The following is a 12,920-nucleotide window of genomic DNA, read 5'->3' as shown; positions in this document are numbered from 1 at the left end:
CATAAACCAAATCCAAGCAATCTAATAAGGCAGCAGATGAACTGAACTGAAGCCACTACTAGTAAGTAGCATAGTAACACACTTCACATCCAAAGGAGCTTTAAGTGGGTATTTTGCAGTGCCACCACCATGCTCTCTGCCAGATCTCAACTTACTTTGGCAGCATTATCTATCATCTTTAATTAACATATTAATCAAATTGATTAAGCTCTTCATTCTGTCCTTCCCAAGTTAGGTTTGGCATAGAAAAATTAGGTCCAGAGACCTGCCCACCTCCCACACTGCTACTACCTGCTCTTCCCTTTTGTGATCTCTTCATTGGGTGAAGTCTAATTTGAGTCCTCCTCCTCCTCCTCCTCCTCCTCCTCCTCCATTGTTGTCCAACAACTGTAATATACTCTATCAATGCTTTGGATCCTGTAAGGAAGGGAAGGGGTAAGAGAAGGGAAACAGCATCTATGCCCTCTTCAGAAGCCTGTCTGTCTGTCTTCCCCTCCCTCCATGCCACCCAACTCCTCTGCCCTTTAACACTGCAACCTTCATCTCCCTTCCTTTGGCCCCATTTATTACAGTTCATGTGTTGCTCACTGTTGCCACACCAAACACCATTCTGGGTTGCCTTCTCTCTTACTCTATTAGTCCACTGTGCACTCTCTGTATTTTTACTGCTTTAACTCTGATCCCAATGCACAGATACACACTCTCCCAGTGCTCTCTTAGCAGAGCAGCAAAACCTTGCATTACTTAACAGCAAAACCACACTAACACAACTAACAAAAGCTTTAGCAATATAGTGTGCGTCTCTGTAAGAGAGAGAGAGACAGAGACCGGTCTCTTCTCTCTCAGATGCAAAGCCTCTCTCTCTCTCTCTCTCTCTCTCTCTCACACACACACACACACACAAGCATACACTCTACTCTGCTTCACACTCTTCTTTGTTTCCTCTCATTCTTATAATTCTCCTCCTCCGAGTAGTGCTGGAGTCCGGTGCGCCGCTGGTTGCGTAACCCCCTTCCCGTGCTTCCGATTGCTATAATTCGAGAGGGAAGCCGGAGATCGAGGTAGGGCGGCGAGATCGATGGTGGCCGCGGTCCCGGCAGCTGCCACCAACGCCGCCGCCGCTTCCCGGAATGCTCCCCGCCACCATAAGAACACTTCGCCGCCTCCCCATCGTGATGATCTCCAGAACCCTCGCCGCTCGCCGCTGATCCCCTCCGAAAAGGACAATGCTGCTGCCGGCACGAGGCGGCCTCGCGTCAAGGAGATCACTTCCCGGTACCTCTCGTCTTATAGTTCCTCCTCGTCCTCTACCTCCACCTCATATTCCACCGCCACTACCTTCTCTTCCTCGAGCGCTTCGTCCGGCTCGCGGCGCTTCCCGTCGCCGCTGGTGACCCCCCGGTACTCCACGCCGATGGCATTGCCCCAATCGACTGCTCAGAAGCGATCCCTCTCCGTAGATCGGGCTCGGCCTTCCACGCCGCAGACCGATCCCCGCCCGACCCCGGCGGAGCCCTCTGCCGCCGCGCGCACCCTCTGCAAGACGACGCGGAGCCTCTCTGTCTCGTTCCAGGGGGAGTCCTTTTTCTACCAGACTAGCCGCGCTAGGGCGGTCTCCCCCAGCCCCTCCCGAAAGCCTACTCCCGAGCGGCGGCGAGCTAATGCTTCTCCCGCCGCTCCAGCGAAGGCGGGTGACAATTTGGAGAACTCTAGGCCCTTTGACAACCACCACCGATGGCCCGCCTCCAGAGCCCAGCCGTCAAATCCGTCGATGAGGAGCTCGAATTGTTCATCTGAGAAGAAAGAACCGATCTTGGCCACCGTCAGGTTGCTCCAGCAGTCGATGATGTTTGATGATAGTGCGAGAAGGGCTTCGTTTGATGGCGGTGATCTCTCAGCTTCATCCGATACTGATAGTGTGTCCTCTGGCAGCAATTCTGGGGCGCTAGAGTTCAGTGTGCCTCCCAGGGCAAAGGTGACTTCCCGGGGAATCAGTGTCCCAGCAAGATTGTGGCAGGAGACAAACGGCCAGATGCGCCGCTATCCTGAAACTTGTTCTCCACTATCTTCGCCAGATTCAAGACCAAGGATGGGGGTGGTCAAGAAATTGTTGGTGGATAGCCCATCGTCTTCTCCGAGGTCTGTTTCTTCACCACTCCGTGGACCCATGAGACCTTCTTCCCCGAGTAAGCTTGTGGCTTCACCATCAAGGGGTATGGCTAGTCCTTTGCGGGCAAGGAGTAATGTATCGATGAGCACCTCTCCAGTTTGTCAACCAGGCAATGCACCTTCGATTATAAGCTTTGCTGCTGAAGTTCGGAGAGCAAAGAAGGGGGAGAATAGAATTGAGGAGGCTCACACGTTGAGGCTGCTCGATAACCGGCATTTACAATGGCGATGTGTTAATGCCAGGGCTAATGCTGCACTGCTAGTGCAGAAACTAACTGTAGAGGTAATCTTGAATGTTATTAGCTTTTTCAAAGTCATTTTTGTTTATAAATTCTTGCTACATTGTGATGGATTTCCTATTTGTTCTTCTTCCCAGCACAACATGAGCAAAGTTTGTGGCTTTTACAAAATCTTTCTGTGATTTAGAATCTTCCACTTTTTTTTCTTTTTTAATGCAAAGCATTTGTGGAGAGCATTATGCAAGATAAATTTGTGGCTGAATTGCATTCACTGAATATAGGTACCTTCGCTGAATATTTCACATGAAAATTCTTAAATAGTAATTGTAGCTAATCTTGGGATGATTAGTCTTCCAAGGCTTATAATGTGAGGAAATCATCAGATGGAGGTTGTGCCAATTCTAAAGATCAGGAGGATTCATTGAAGGTGGTCTGTGTACGTCCAAATAATCTCTCTACATGAATAGTATAGGAATGTCAAGTTGGTTTAAACAGTTGAAACCAACAACTTATGATTATCCTGATATTCTCGAATGCTTTGCTTTAACTGAAGCATATTGCTCTATTGAGATTTGAATTTCATAATGAAGAACAAAATGAAGTTCATTAAATTAATGAAAAACTATTGATTTATGGATAAAAATGAAACAAACTTATTGCTCAAGAGCAGCAAAAAACTATTGGTGAACTGTATATAGTTTCCTATAACCCTACGATTTCAAATGGGAATTTTACAGGATGTCTATAAGTGCCATCATACTTCATGGATCAAAATGTTGAACAATTTAGAAGCAACATGTGCTGAAAGTTAGGGTAGTGCATAATGTTGAGATGGATGGTTAGCATTGTAAGAATGGTCTCATGTAAGTCATATGTAGATCTAATTGTGTTTTGGATTGTTATTTTAGACCTACATTTCGCAGTTATGCTTCCAGATATATCATCCATAATTTTGTGTTTGCTTCTTGCTGATTTTGTCCTAATGGTATACTTGTGCTTTCAGATACACTCGTATGTTTGATTAGACAATGCTTTTGTTTCATCTATATCAACGAAGATTGGATGATGCTTTATTAGCTAATGCTTTCATTTGATCTTTACAGAAAAACTTATATGATGCATGGATAACTACCTCAAAGTTGCGTGATTCCATCACTATTAAAAGGATCAAGCTACAAATTCTGACACAGAACTTAAAGCTAATTTCCATTCTTAAGGAGCAAGTAAGCCTTTGTTTCCAAGTTATCTCTTTGTTTTAAAATGTCTGATCAGGCCTTTCTTTAATTTGCATTATAGTTCTACTTTAGTTCATGCTTCATATTTCCCTGCAAGTAGACTTGGTCATTTTGTAAGTTTAATGATGAGCTGTTGGCTCAGCAGCCAACTGTCTGTGACAGCCACCATATTTCTAGTTTTGAACATTGGGTAACAAAGAAATGTTATCAGAAGTTTCACACAATTCTTTCATTATTTATGCAGTATCATGACCCCAAAGTGCCAAACTGAAACCCTCCAAAATTTCATGTCTCAAAAAGTGTGTGGTTGAGAGGAAGAAGACATGTATTTAACAAGTGGACAACAATCATCTCTTAGGCAGATATAAAAAGCCAAAAGGAGTACCATTCCCTCTGGTTGAATGCTGGAAGATTACAAGTGAAGAATATCTTGACAGAAGACACTTCAGTAATTATAGTGAAATTTAATGGACAAAATTAGTTAGAACAGAAGATACATCCTTGAGTTGCTCCTGACAATTTGTCACTAATCAAGTGAATCTCTTAAGAAAAACATTGTATCATGTTCAAAAAATTTGTTCAATCCTGACAAAAAGCAATCAATTCAAATTGAGAGTTGCTTGAGTCATCCTAAAACCCTTCAACTTACCAGAGATGATTATATTAGGTATGGCCGGGATCTGTCTGGTTGGCTACTGATCCAATTGGTCAATCTTGGCCTATCCCACTAACTCTGTCCAATTTCCACTGAACTCGAGATACTGATTTATACTGATGGACTTCAACTAATCTGGTCAACCTCAATCAATATTTGCTGATTCCAAACTGACCTTAGCTATTTTCAGCCAATCTCATCTTAACAGAGACCTGATCACCCATTGGCCAAGTGGCATATTCCAACGAGGTGTCATCTCAGGGTTCTTAATTTCTATAGAGTTTAAGGACTTTAGCAGTATGAAACGAAACCAAATTATTTAACACAGAAATTTAGAACTTAGAAATGTGTTGAATGGGAAGCATGTGAAGCATGAAGTAGTAATGGCTACCAGAACTTATATTGGAATGTGAAATAAACCAGAGAAGGCGGAGAAGGTTTTCTATAATAATAAGGGTATTTGTAGACTTAATGCATCATAACTTCTCTGAGGTGTTAAATGTGACGATTCATTCAAAAATTCCAAGTGTAGCATCAAGACCGTGGGGTAGTACTTGTCTCTTCATTAGAAAAGCTGGAAAAAAGAAATATCTTAATTGTCCCCAAGAAACTTTTCATTTATGAAATTAGCAAACATAATAGTTTATACAAGTCAAATATGCTGCCATATGAAGCGTTTGTTAGAAGGGACATGCTCCAGAAGATGTATAATAATTTATGGAGTCCTTTTTTTGTCTTTTTCTTGATGCAATGGAAGATAAGCTATTATCCTGTAGCTCTTTTCATGAAAATATGATTTTCAAGTTTTGTTCTAATTCTTTATGAATTGTGCATTTCAATATTTTAAAAATTTGTTTACTGCAGATGGTCTATCTGGAGGAGTGGTCTCTCATGGAGCAAGACCATTCGAGCTCATTATCAGGAGCTACTGAAGCATTGAAAGCTAGCACACTCCGTCTTCCCATAGTTAACGGAGCCAAGGTTTGAATTTCCTGCTTTTTCATATCAACAGGTGAACTCTGTGATATCAATCCAACTATGGGAATAATATAGTTGTCTCATTTGACAGGCAGACATCATTGAAGTTAAAGATGCTATTGGTTCAGCAGTTGATATGATGCAAGTAATAGGCTCTTCAATTTGCTCTCTGCTGTCAAAGGTGACTTCCTCTACATATTCATCTTGTTATAAACAATTATGTTTTCCCTTCCATCATTGCTTTGGATGCTTTTGGAGTGTAAGACTGGTCTCCGTTTCAAGTTTTCTATTAGCCATCTAAAATTTGCTTTTGCGGTATCTGCTTTTTCATTGCCTTATGCATTTAACTTGAAGGTAGCTTAGCTGCATTTATCCGTCGCTAGGTTTTGACATGTATAAACAGGCATGACTACCTAAGATAGGTAAACTTATGTTTCTGATATAACCCTATTGATCCAGCAGTTGCACCAAATCATATATGAATTAGGAAATGTGGGTGCTTTGAATCACTTGCCCGACGTTTGCTCAGGAATAAAAATGATATATTGCAAGGAATGATAAATTGACACCAAAATGAATAATCAATGGGAAAGATGGGCACGAGCAACTCCAAGATACAGTTGGTAAGGTTTTGAAGTTGTGCAACTTAAATGTAATCGTGATCAATATTCCAACTTGAGTTACAAACTTGTGCTCTAGTAATTCATTGACATGTTCAATGGAAATTCCTACTGTCAGTTCGGGATTCATTCTATCATATGTGCCAAGGATGGCTATCATTAGTTTCAAATTTTGATCTGTGGTAACCATACGCATTCATACAGGTAGAAGGAACGAGTAACTTGGTGTCTGAAATTACAAATGTGGCTGCACAAGAGCGGGTGCTTCTTGATCGATCGAGATCTCTCTTGTCCACTGTAGCAGCATTGGATGTAAGTCCACTGTAGCAGGACCATCCTTTTTCTTATTTCTCCGGGTTTAAATTTAACGCTGACCTCATGAACCAGGTAAAGCATTGTAGCCTGCAAGGGCAGTTAATACAGCTAAAAGGAAAAGCCAGCCAGATACAAACACAGAGCAGATACTTTTACCAGCCTTGTGATCACTAACATCACAGCAAGCTCTTCTTTTTCTAACTGGAGAGTGGCAAAAGAAATAAAGCATGAATGAAGTATTGGTTTGCATGGTGGAAAGCTATTACTACCTGTCTATCCCTGGCTGATTTGTGTAATTTTTTTTGTTCTCTCTCTCTCTCTCTCTCTCTCTCTCAACCTTTTTTTTCTTTATGGGTTATGTGTATCATCACCATATTGTTGGCCTCTTTCGCAGCAGGAATTAGATTGCCTTAGTACATAATGCTAATCAAAGAAAATCTTCTTATTATTTTGTTCCTTGTTGTTGTGGGAAGAAAAGGAATCTCCATTAATTTGCGTCACTTGCATCTTATTTGTTGTGATGAACGATCCCATAGCCATGATGTTGAAGTTGGAGGTCATTCTCAAGGCATAGTTTGACTCGTGGGATCAACAGGAGTGGCGTCATAATGCTTGTGGACAACGAAGGCCATTCTTTTAGGAACTTGTCTGCTGCAAACTTCTTGCCACTTCTCCATGTCTGATTGCCTTGGGCCAGAGAGTGACCTCCACTCTGAGAAAGGGTTTTCCATTTCTTCCTTGTGTTGCTGCGTGCCTTACGAGGATGGCTTAGGCAAACACCTCCACCAATAATAATAATAGAATAAATATTTTATATAATAATAATAATAATAAATAATCCTAACTTAATCAAATCACTTGCAACTCTAAGTCTTTTTATTACTTTCGTAAATCACTATCAAGTAAATCCTAACTTGATAGTATAATTAGTTATTAACTTTGTTGAACTCGAATCACTTGTGAACTCGAATCACTTGTCTAATGTTCTTAAGAGTACACACGATACATTCTTATAATGTGATCCATTTCATCTTTTATGTATGAATTTTCTTATTTGATATATTTAATAATGCATGAAAGTTTTGTACTATGAGATTGATCATCATAATAATCATACAAGAATAATTTAAGCATATTTTTTAAACTTATAATCATTCTTACATTATTTTATTTGGACTCACACATCTTTAACAATTTTTTTTGTTAGGGATACATTATCGATTAATTATTCGATACGTGATGCTCAAAGTAAGAGAAAAAAAATATACCTTCCTTCTTATCATTTATGATCAAAAATATATTATTTATAATCAAGAGGACAATTGTAAGTAGAAAAGAAACTTCCTTTGACATATATTTTATATTATTAACTTAGTATGAAAGAGATTATATCGAGAAATAATTTTCGACCTCGATCGATATATATATATATATATATATGACATCTAAAGAGCTTGATGTTTTAATCTCAAATTTTTTTTAAATAATTATACATATTATATGGTTCGTATCATATTGGATTGCATGAAATATCAATCATATTTTCTGACACTTAAACAACTTAAAAGAAAAAAGAACAGAGAAGAAAGAAGCAATTTAAGACGACGGTGAACTCCTCATTACATCAGCATGGCATTGCGGCTTTTGGCTGCTTGAGAGGGCTATTGCAAGGACTACATTTATGACTAGGGACAAGCAAGCTCGCGCTGCTTTCATGTACGCCATTGTTGCGTCATGTTGCCACCAGACGCGTGATGGGTCAAAGGCCAATTATATCAGATGTATAGGGATCTCAATATCTTTGGCATATGAATTAATGTGGAACAGTACCCATCTCCTATGGCATCGATTGCAAGAAGCTACAACGACATTGGCCTACATCGAGTCAGAATATAGCCAAGCCTATCTTGCATTCCACACTTTTAGGAGTGAGTGCCCAGTGACCATCCCATTGTTATATTTAAAGCATCTCAATCAAAGTAAGGGACGATCCATCTTATGAGTCAAGATTTCGTCATTTATTTCGTTTTTATGTTACTGTGGTTTCCAAGGAAAGATTCCAACACTAATTCATCACATCAGCATGTATTTATCTTATCTTACTGCTGATTTAGTCGTACATAAATTTTGTTTATTTATTATGTGATCGATCCGAAATAATTAAGATTTTTTTTATTCAGATTTATTTCATATGTAGAATAAAAATAAGACTCAGATGGTCTGATATGATACATGAGGATGTCTGTCTTAACAGGGATGATTAACTAAGTACGCATGGAATCTCTCTCTCTCTCTCTCTTCTCATGGAGTTGGGGAGGGGGGGTTTAATAAGAGCTTGGGGGCAACACAAGAATGTGCTGCCCCATGCCGGACGCAAAAGGCCATTAAGCAACTCAAAGTGGAGTCCTCGTCAACCCCATGCTACCCAAAAAAAGAACAAACCACATCAAGACTAGTTGTATCAAAGTATCAGCTCCAATCACAGCTCTTGTGGGTTCCTCCGATCATCTACTTCTCGGTGCGTGAGCTTGACGACGACGCACCACGCCCTGGCTACCACTAAACAAAGCTAACTGTGCTGCAGAATGGAGATGGAGGACGGTGGCTTTTCTCATGTCAATGTTCCCCTGAAACCCCACCAAATCATCGCCAGTTGAGCGGAGGTCTGTCTATGTCTGTGACACCATTAGTTTAACCGGATGACCATCGTCCATAGAAACCGACCACCTCAAGTCATCACAATGTGAACGTAAAGAACATTTCTTTACCGTCATACATACAATGGCTGTGTGCAGAGTTGAACAGAGTCCCCTGTTTTATGCCAAGGCCTCTCGAATCTTACTTTTACGGAACGCCAAGTAGCAGAAGAAGAAGAAGTGGGAATCGGAGGGGAAAACGCGGCGAGCGAGCGAGAGGAAGTGATGGGAAGCGCGGCGAGCGAGCGAGAGGAAGTGATGGGAAGCGCGGCTTGCTTTTGGTGAAAGAGAATATTTTGGGAGAGAGGCGAGGAGAGCGCAGAGTGGGGTGCGGCTTTTCCTACCCCGTCATTCTCCACCCAGCGAGGGAGAAAGGCAGCAGAGGGACCGCCGAAATAGACGCTGACATGCGCCGCACACGCATGATTCGCCCACTCCCAGCGAACGGTGCGCCCGCGACGCGACACGCCCACCCGGCGCCTCGTGCCCCCGGGCCCCGCCGCCGCAGCATCGGATAGGATGCCTTCTCCTCCTCCACACGCCTCCTCCTCTCCCCAAGAGCCGTCCCTCCTCCTCTTCCCTTTCGACGGGAAAACCAAACGGAAGGAAACCGAAGAGTTTTGGATAAGCAGGAGACAGCTATGTACCGCTCGCGGCGGAATCGCGAGAAGACGAGCATCATTAACCGTAAGTACCAAAGCAATATTCTAATAGCATTACCATGATCGAGATGAACAGACGTTTACCATGTAACCACGTCACTCATGCTATTTAGCATGCTTCAACGTACAATGCAGGTTGAGCTGCACGATCACATATCGTTATCAAAATTGGGCTTTGATTTTTTATCATATCTTACGGCATAAATTCGAGAAAATTAGGAGGGAGTTTATTGAGTATTATAAGATAATACACTAATAATACACCGTCTAACGGAAGAGGGCGCCACCTCATTACCCCGAAAGGTTACATAACAACAGAAACCTCGCCGGTTACAGTCCGAAGCCCAAAACTTCCGCGGGGGTCAAAACGGACAAGCCGATCGACACCCTAATCACGATCAAACCCTCACGTGAAGAGGTTGAGAAGCGTCGGCTCGACGGCGGAGCGGTCGCCTCCGTCGCTCTCGGCGCTCGTCGTCACCGACCCCTCCGAGTTCATCGACGGCGTCGCTGGCCGCCGCCGCTTATCCTCTCTCTCGCTTCTTGGAGACCGCGGGGTCAGGCACAGGTCCAGGTCGCACGCCGCCGCGTAGTCCGCCTTGGATGGAGCCGGTGCCCTCCGCCGCTTGGCCGAAGAGAAGGAGGAGAACCCCATCCTCGGGGGAGGGCAGAGGCCGTCCGCCTCCGGCATCGCGCCGCCGCCGTGGGCCTCGGCGGCGAGATTCGGGAGCGGGCGGAGCGCGCCGCCCCGGAGGACGGTCTCCACTGCCGCCTGGCAGAGGTGCCAGTTGCCGGTCCACAGCAGGCCCACGGCGCCATTCACCGGGTTGATGGTCCGCCCGCACGCCTCGTAGAGCAAGGATTGGAACAGACCTGCGGCCAAACGGGTTCGGGCGAGTCAGAACGGAAGGGTTCGGGAAAGAGGAGGGAAGAAACCATACAGACAAGGGACATGGAGGGACGAACCTGGGCGCTGGGAGGAGGGGACGGCGGAGATGAAGGACATAAGGCCGGCGCGGCCGAAGAACTTGGCGACGAAGACGGTGGCGTGGGCCTGAGCCTCGGCGGAGTCGATCCACTGGAGGCAGGGCCGGAGCAGGCAGGAGTCGCTGCAGCCCCTGCGGAGGATTCTGCACCCGTTGCAACTCATCTCCTCCTCCGATCTCTCATCCACCGTCGGTTAGCTCTGTCCCCTCTCTCCTCTATTCGAGTTGCTGTTACCGTATGTTTGGTCCGTATCGGAGCCGACCTGAGCTGCAAGAAACGAACGCCAGAGAAGCGAGGGAAACGGGCGTAGAGGCGGTGAGGGGAGTGGGCGCGTATATATAATGATTTAGTTGCGGCTGGGGTTACTCGACCGTAGAGTTAAGTCAAGGGCCAGGGGAAGTCCGCTTACCGCCTCGGGGCAGCGGTGCTGTTCCAAGGTCGTGGGGTTCGGGACGCAGGCGGCTCCGTGTTGCCGCGGCCGGTTCCCGTTTCCGGAGCGCTGTATTCCGCGTGTTTCTTATTAGCCCTGCTTTCGCTGATCGCTTTCTTTTTCTGTTTTTCTTGGGCCAGTGAGATCGAGAAGCTTCCGCTGGGCTTTTGTTACTATTCTCGGGGCGTGACGTAATTGGTCCATTCTCAATCGGGTCCAGTTTTTTTAGGTGCGGATCCTCACCTTTTAGGGACGATATCGGGCCAGACCCGAACTCGATTGGTACTGCATTCACATGATACAGTGCTTGCTTCTAATTTTCTGTTTCAATTTAGACTTTGTGATTCGCAAACACAGTTGTTGATGTATTACCCAAGGTCCAATCTGGTCATGATTTTATAGTTATAATAATTTTTAATAAATAGTCCTTTCTTTTAACATAAAAAGATAGTGATAAGAAATTCAATTCATATCTAGGGTTAGAAAACTAGTCGTGTGTGTAGTAAAGATAGAAATGATGTATGATGTAAAATAGTTAAATTATAATTTTAATATTTATATTATATACATTGGCCCTAATCAATTTGACTAGCATGTCTTAAAGGTACGACCAAGTTGTTTGGGTTTGTTCTATGTGGAAGAGACAATCAACTTTTATATTAAATAAGTGCGAGATTAATCTTTTGTTTGAAAGAGTTAGAAAACATATTCAGGCATAATTGAATGCATAAACAAGTATATGATTTCATGTGGAGTAGCATCGATCAATTTTGTTCCACGAACCTCGAGCCGTGACTACATGGCTGACACGGCTTGGTCTGACTAGTGACGTCCAGGATCGTCCCGAGGGCAAAAATCTCGGTCGATCGGGTCGAGATTGGACTTGGTGGCGACGCGCTTCTCCCCCGAACTCGTTCGTCAGTGCTGCATTTGGATTCCTGTGCACGGGCCTAGGTCGGGATGGAGATGATCCCGACTTGAGCCCCTCCGAAGCTTGAGTCAGTAGTTTGCTAATGTTCTCATACCCCCGTCAGATGCTGGCGATGGGTTTTTATTGTGACTCCCGAGGGTCGGTCGTACGACCGACCCCAATGAGCGGCGAATGTACCTTCGGGTGTTCGATATCCGAGATACGTGGGATGGCGCCATGCGGTGTCATCCCGGGTTTCCCGGGACAGTCCTTGTTTTGACGGGACTGGTTGGCGCAACACTAAACAGTGCGGGGAGATGATCGTTGCATCCCGGATTATCGGCGGCACATCTGTCATGGCTTTATCTCCCTCCCGAGGTCTTGTGCTCGGGCTGATGTGGTGGGGGTCAGGTCCCCGTAGGATGATCCATAATGTACCATATCACTTCCTTCTCCCTCCCCCCCCAATCAAGTCATGTCTCGAGGTCCTTATGAGGAGCTGAGGGCACGATTGGGTTGGTAAAACGGCGGTCAGGTGATAGCTTGGCGAGGCGTTGTTTGTGAGTCCTTTGGCCGAATTGCATGACTTGGGTAAAGGTTGATTCTGTTGGCCGAGCTACTCGACTTGGGCACTAGGTAGACTGATTGGATGAGACACTGCTCGTACGACTGTTGGCCGAGTTGCGCAACTTGGGCAAAGACTGATCCTGCTGGCCAAGCTACTCGACCTGAGCACTAGATGGACTGATTGGATGAGATGCTGCTCATACGACTGTTGGCCGAGTTGCGCGACTTGGGCAAAGACTAATCCTGCTAGCCGAGCTACTCGACTCAAGAATTGGGTTGACTGATTGGATGAGACGCTGCTCGTACGACTGTTGGTTGAGTTGCATAACTCGGGCACTAGATGGACTGATTAGACGAGATGCTGCTCATACGATTGTTGGTCGAGTTATGCGACTCGGGCACTGGATGAACTGATTGGACGAGACATTGCTCATACGATTGTTGGCCAAGTTGCGTG

At 44.6% G+C, this 12,920-nt stretch overlaps 2 protein-coding genes across 2 annotated transcripts; one reads left to right on the top strand and one right to left on the bottom strand.

The window, feature by feature from the left end:
* The first annotated feature begins 396 nt into the window (after nt 1-396).
* On the top strand, nt 397-6,667 carry LOC135648793 (QWRF motif-containing protein 2-like). Its single transcript, XM_065166746.1, has 6 exons — nt 397-2,452; nt 3,512-3,631; nt 5,163-5,279; nt 5,368-5,457; nt 6,101-6,208; nt 6,284-6,667. The coding sequence occupies exons 1-6, from the start codon at nt 1,079-1,081 to the stop codon at nt 6,383-6,385; spliced, it is 1,911 nt and encodes a 636-aa protein (XP_065022818.1). The 5' UTR covers nt 397-1,078; the 3' UTR covers nt 6,386-6,667.
* A 3,107-nt stretch (nt 6,668-9,774) lies between these two features.
* Nucleotides 9,775-11,051, bottom strand: LOC135648779 (LOB domain-containing protein 37-like). Its single transcript, XM_065166729.1, has 2 exons — nt 10,536-11,051; nt 9,775-10,442 (listed from the first exon to the last, which is right to left on the bottom strand). The coding sequence occupies exons 1-2, from the start codon at nt 10,717-10,719 to the stop codon at nt 9,976-9,978; spliced, it is 651 nt and encodes a 216-aa protein (XP_065022801.1). The 5' UTR covers nt 10,720-11,051; the 3' UTR covers nt 9,775-9,975.
* Between the last annotated feature and the right edge of the window lie 1,869 nt (nt 11,052-12,920).

Source organism: Musa acuminata, chromosome BXJ1-4, assembly GCF_036884655.1.
Source record: "Musa acuminata AAA Group cultivar baxijiao chromosome BXJ1-4, Cavendish_Baxijiao_AAA, whole genome shotgun sequence".
NCBI lineage: Eukaryota > Viridiplantae > Streptophyta > Magnoliopsida > Zingiberales > Musaceae > Musa > Musa acuminata.
Note: the sequence above shows the minus strand (reverse complement) of the source record. Positions and strands in the feature narration are given on the sequence as shown.

Excerpts from the sequence above, each read along its gene's own strand:
- LOC135648793 (XM_065166746.1), top strand. The coding sequence starts at position 1,079 with ATGGTGGCCGCGGTCCCGGCAGCTGCCACCAACGCCGCCGCCGCTTCC. Across the intron at positions 2,453-3,511 it reads TGCAGAAACTAACTGTAGAG|AAAAACTTATATGATGCATG; the intron begins GTAATCTTGAAT and ends TGATCTTTACAG. Across the intron at positions 6,209-6,283 it reads CCACTGTAGCAGCATTGGAT|GTAAAGCATTGTAGCCTGCA; the intron begins GTAAGTCCACTG and ends CTCATGAACCAG.
- LOC135648779 (XM_065166729.1), bottom strand. The coding sequence starts at position 10,719 with ATGAGTTGCAACGGGTGCAGAATCCTCCGCAGGGGCTGCAGCGACTCC. Across the intron at positions 10,443-10,535 it reads CCCCTCCTCCCAGCGCCCAG|GTCTGTTCCAATCCTTGCTC; the intron begins GTTCGTCCCTCC and ends GTTTGGCCGCAG.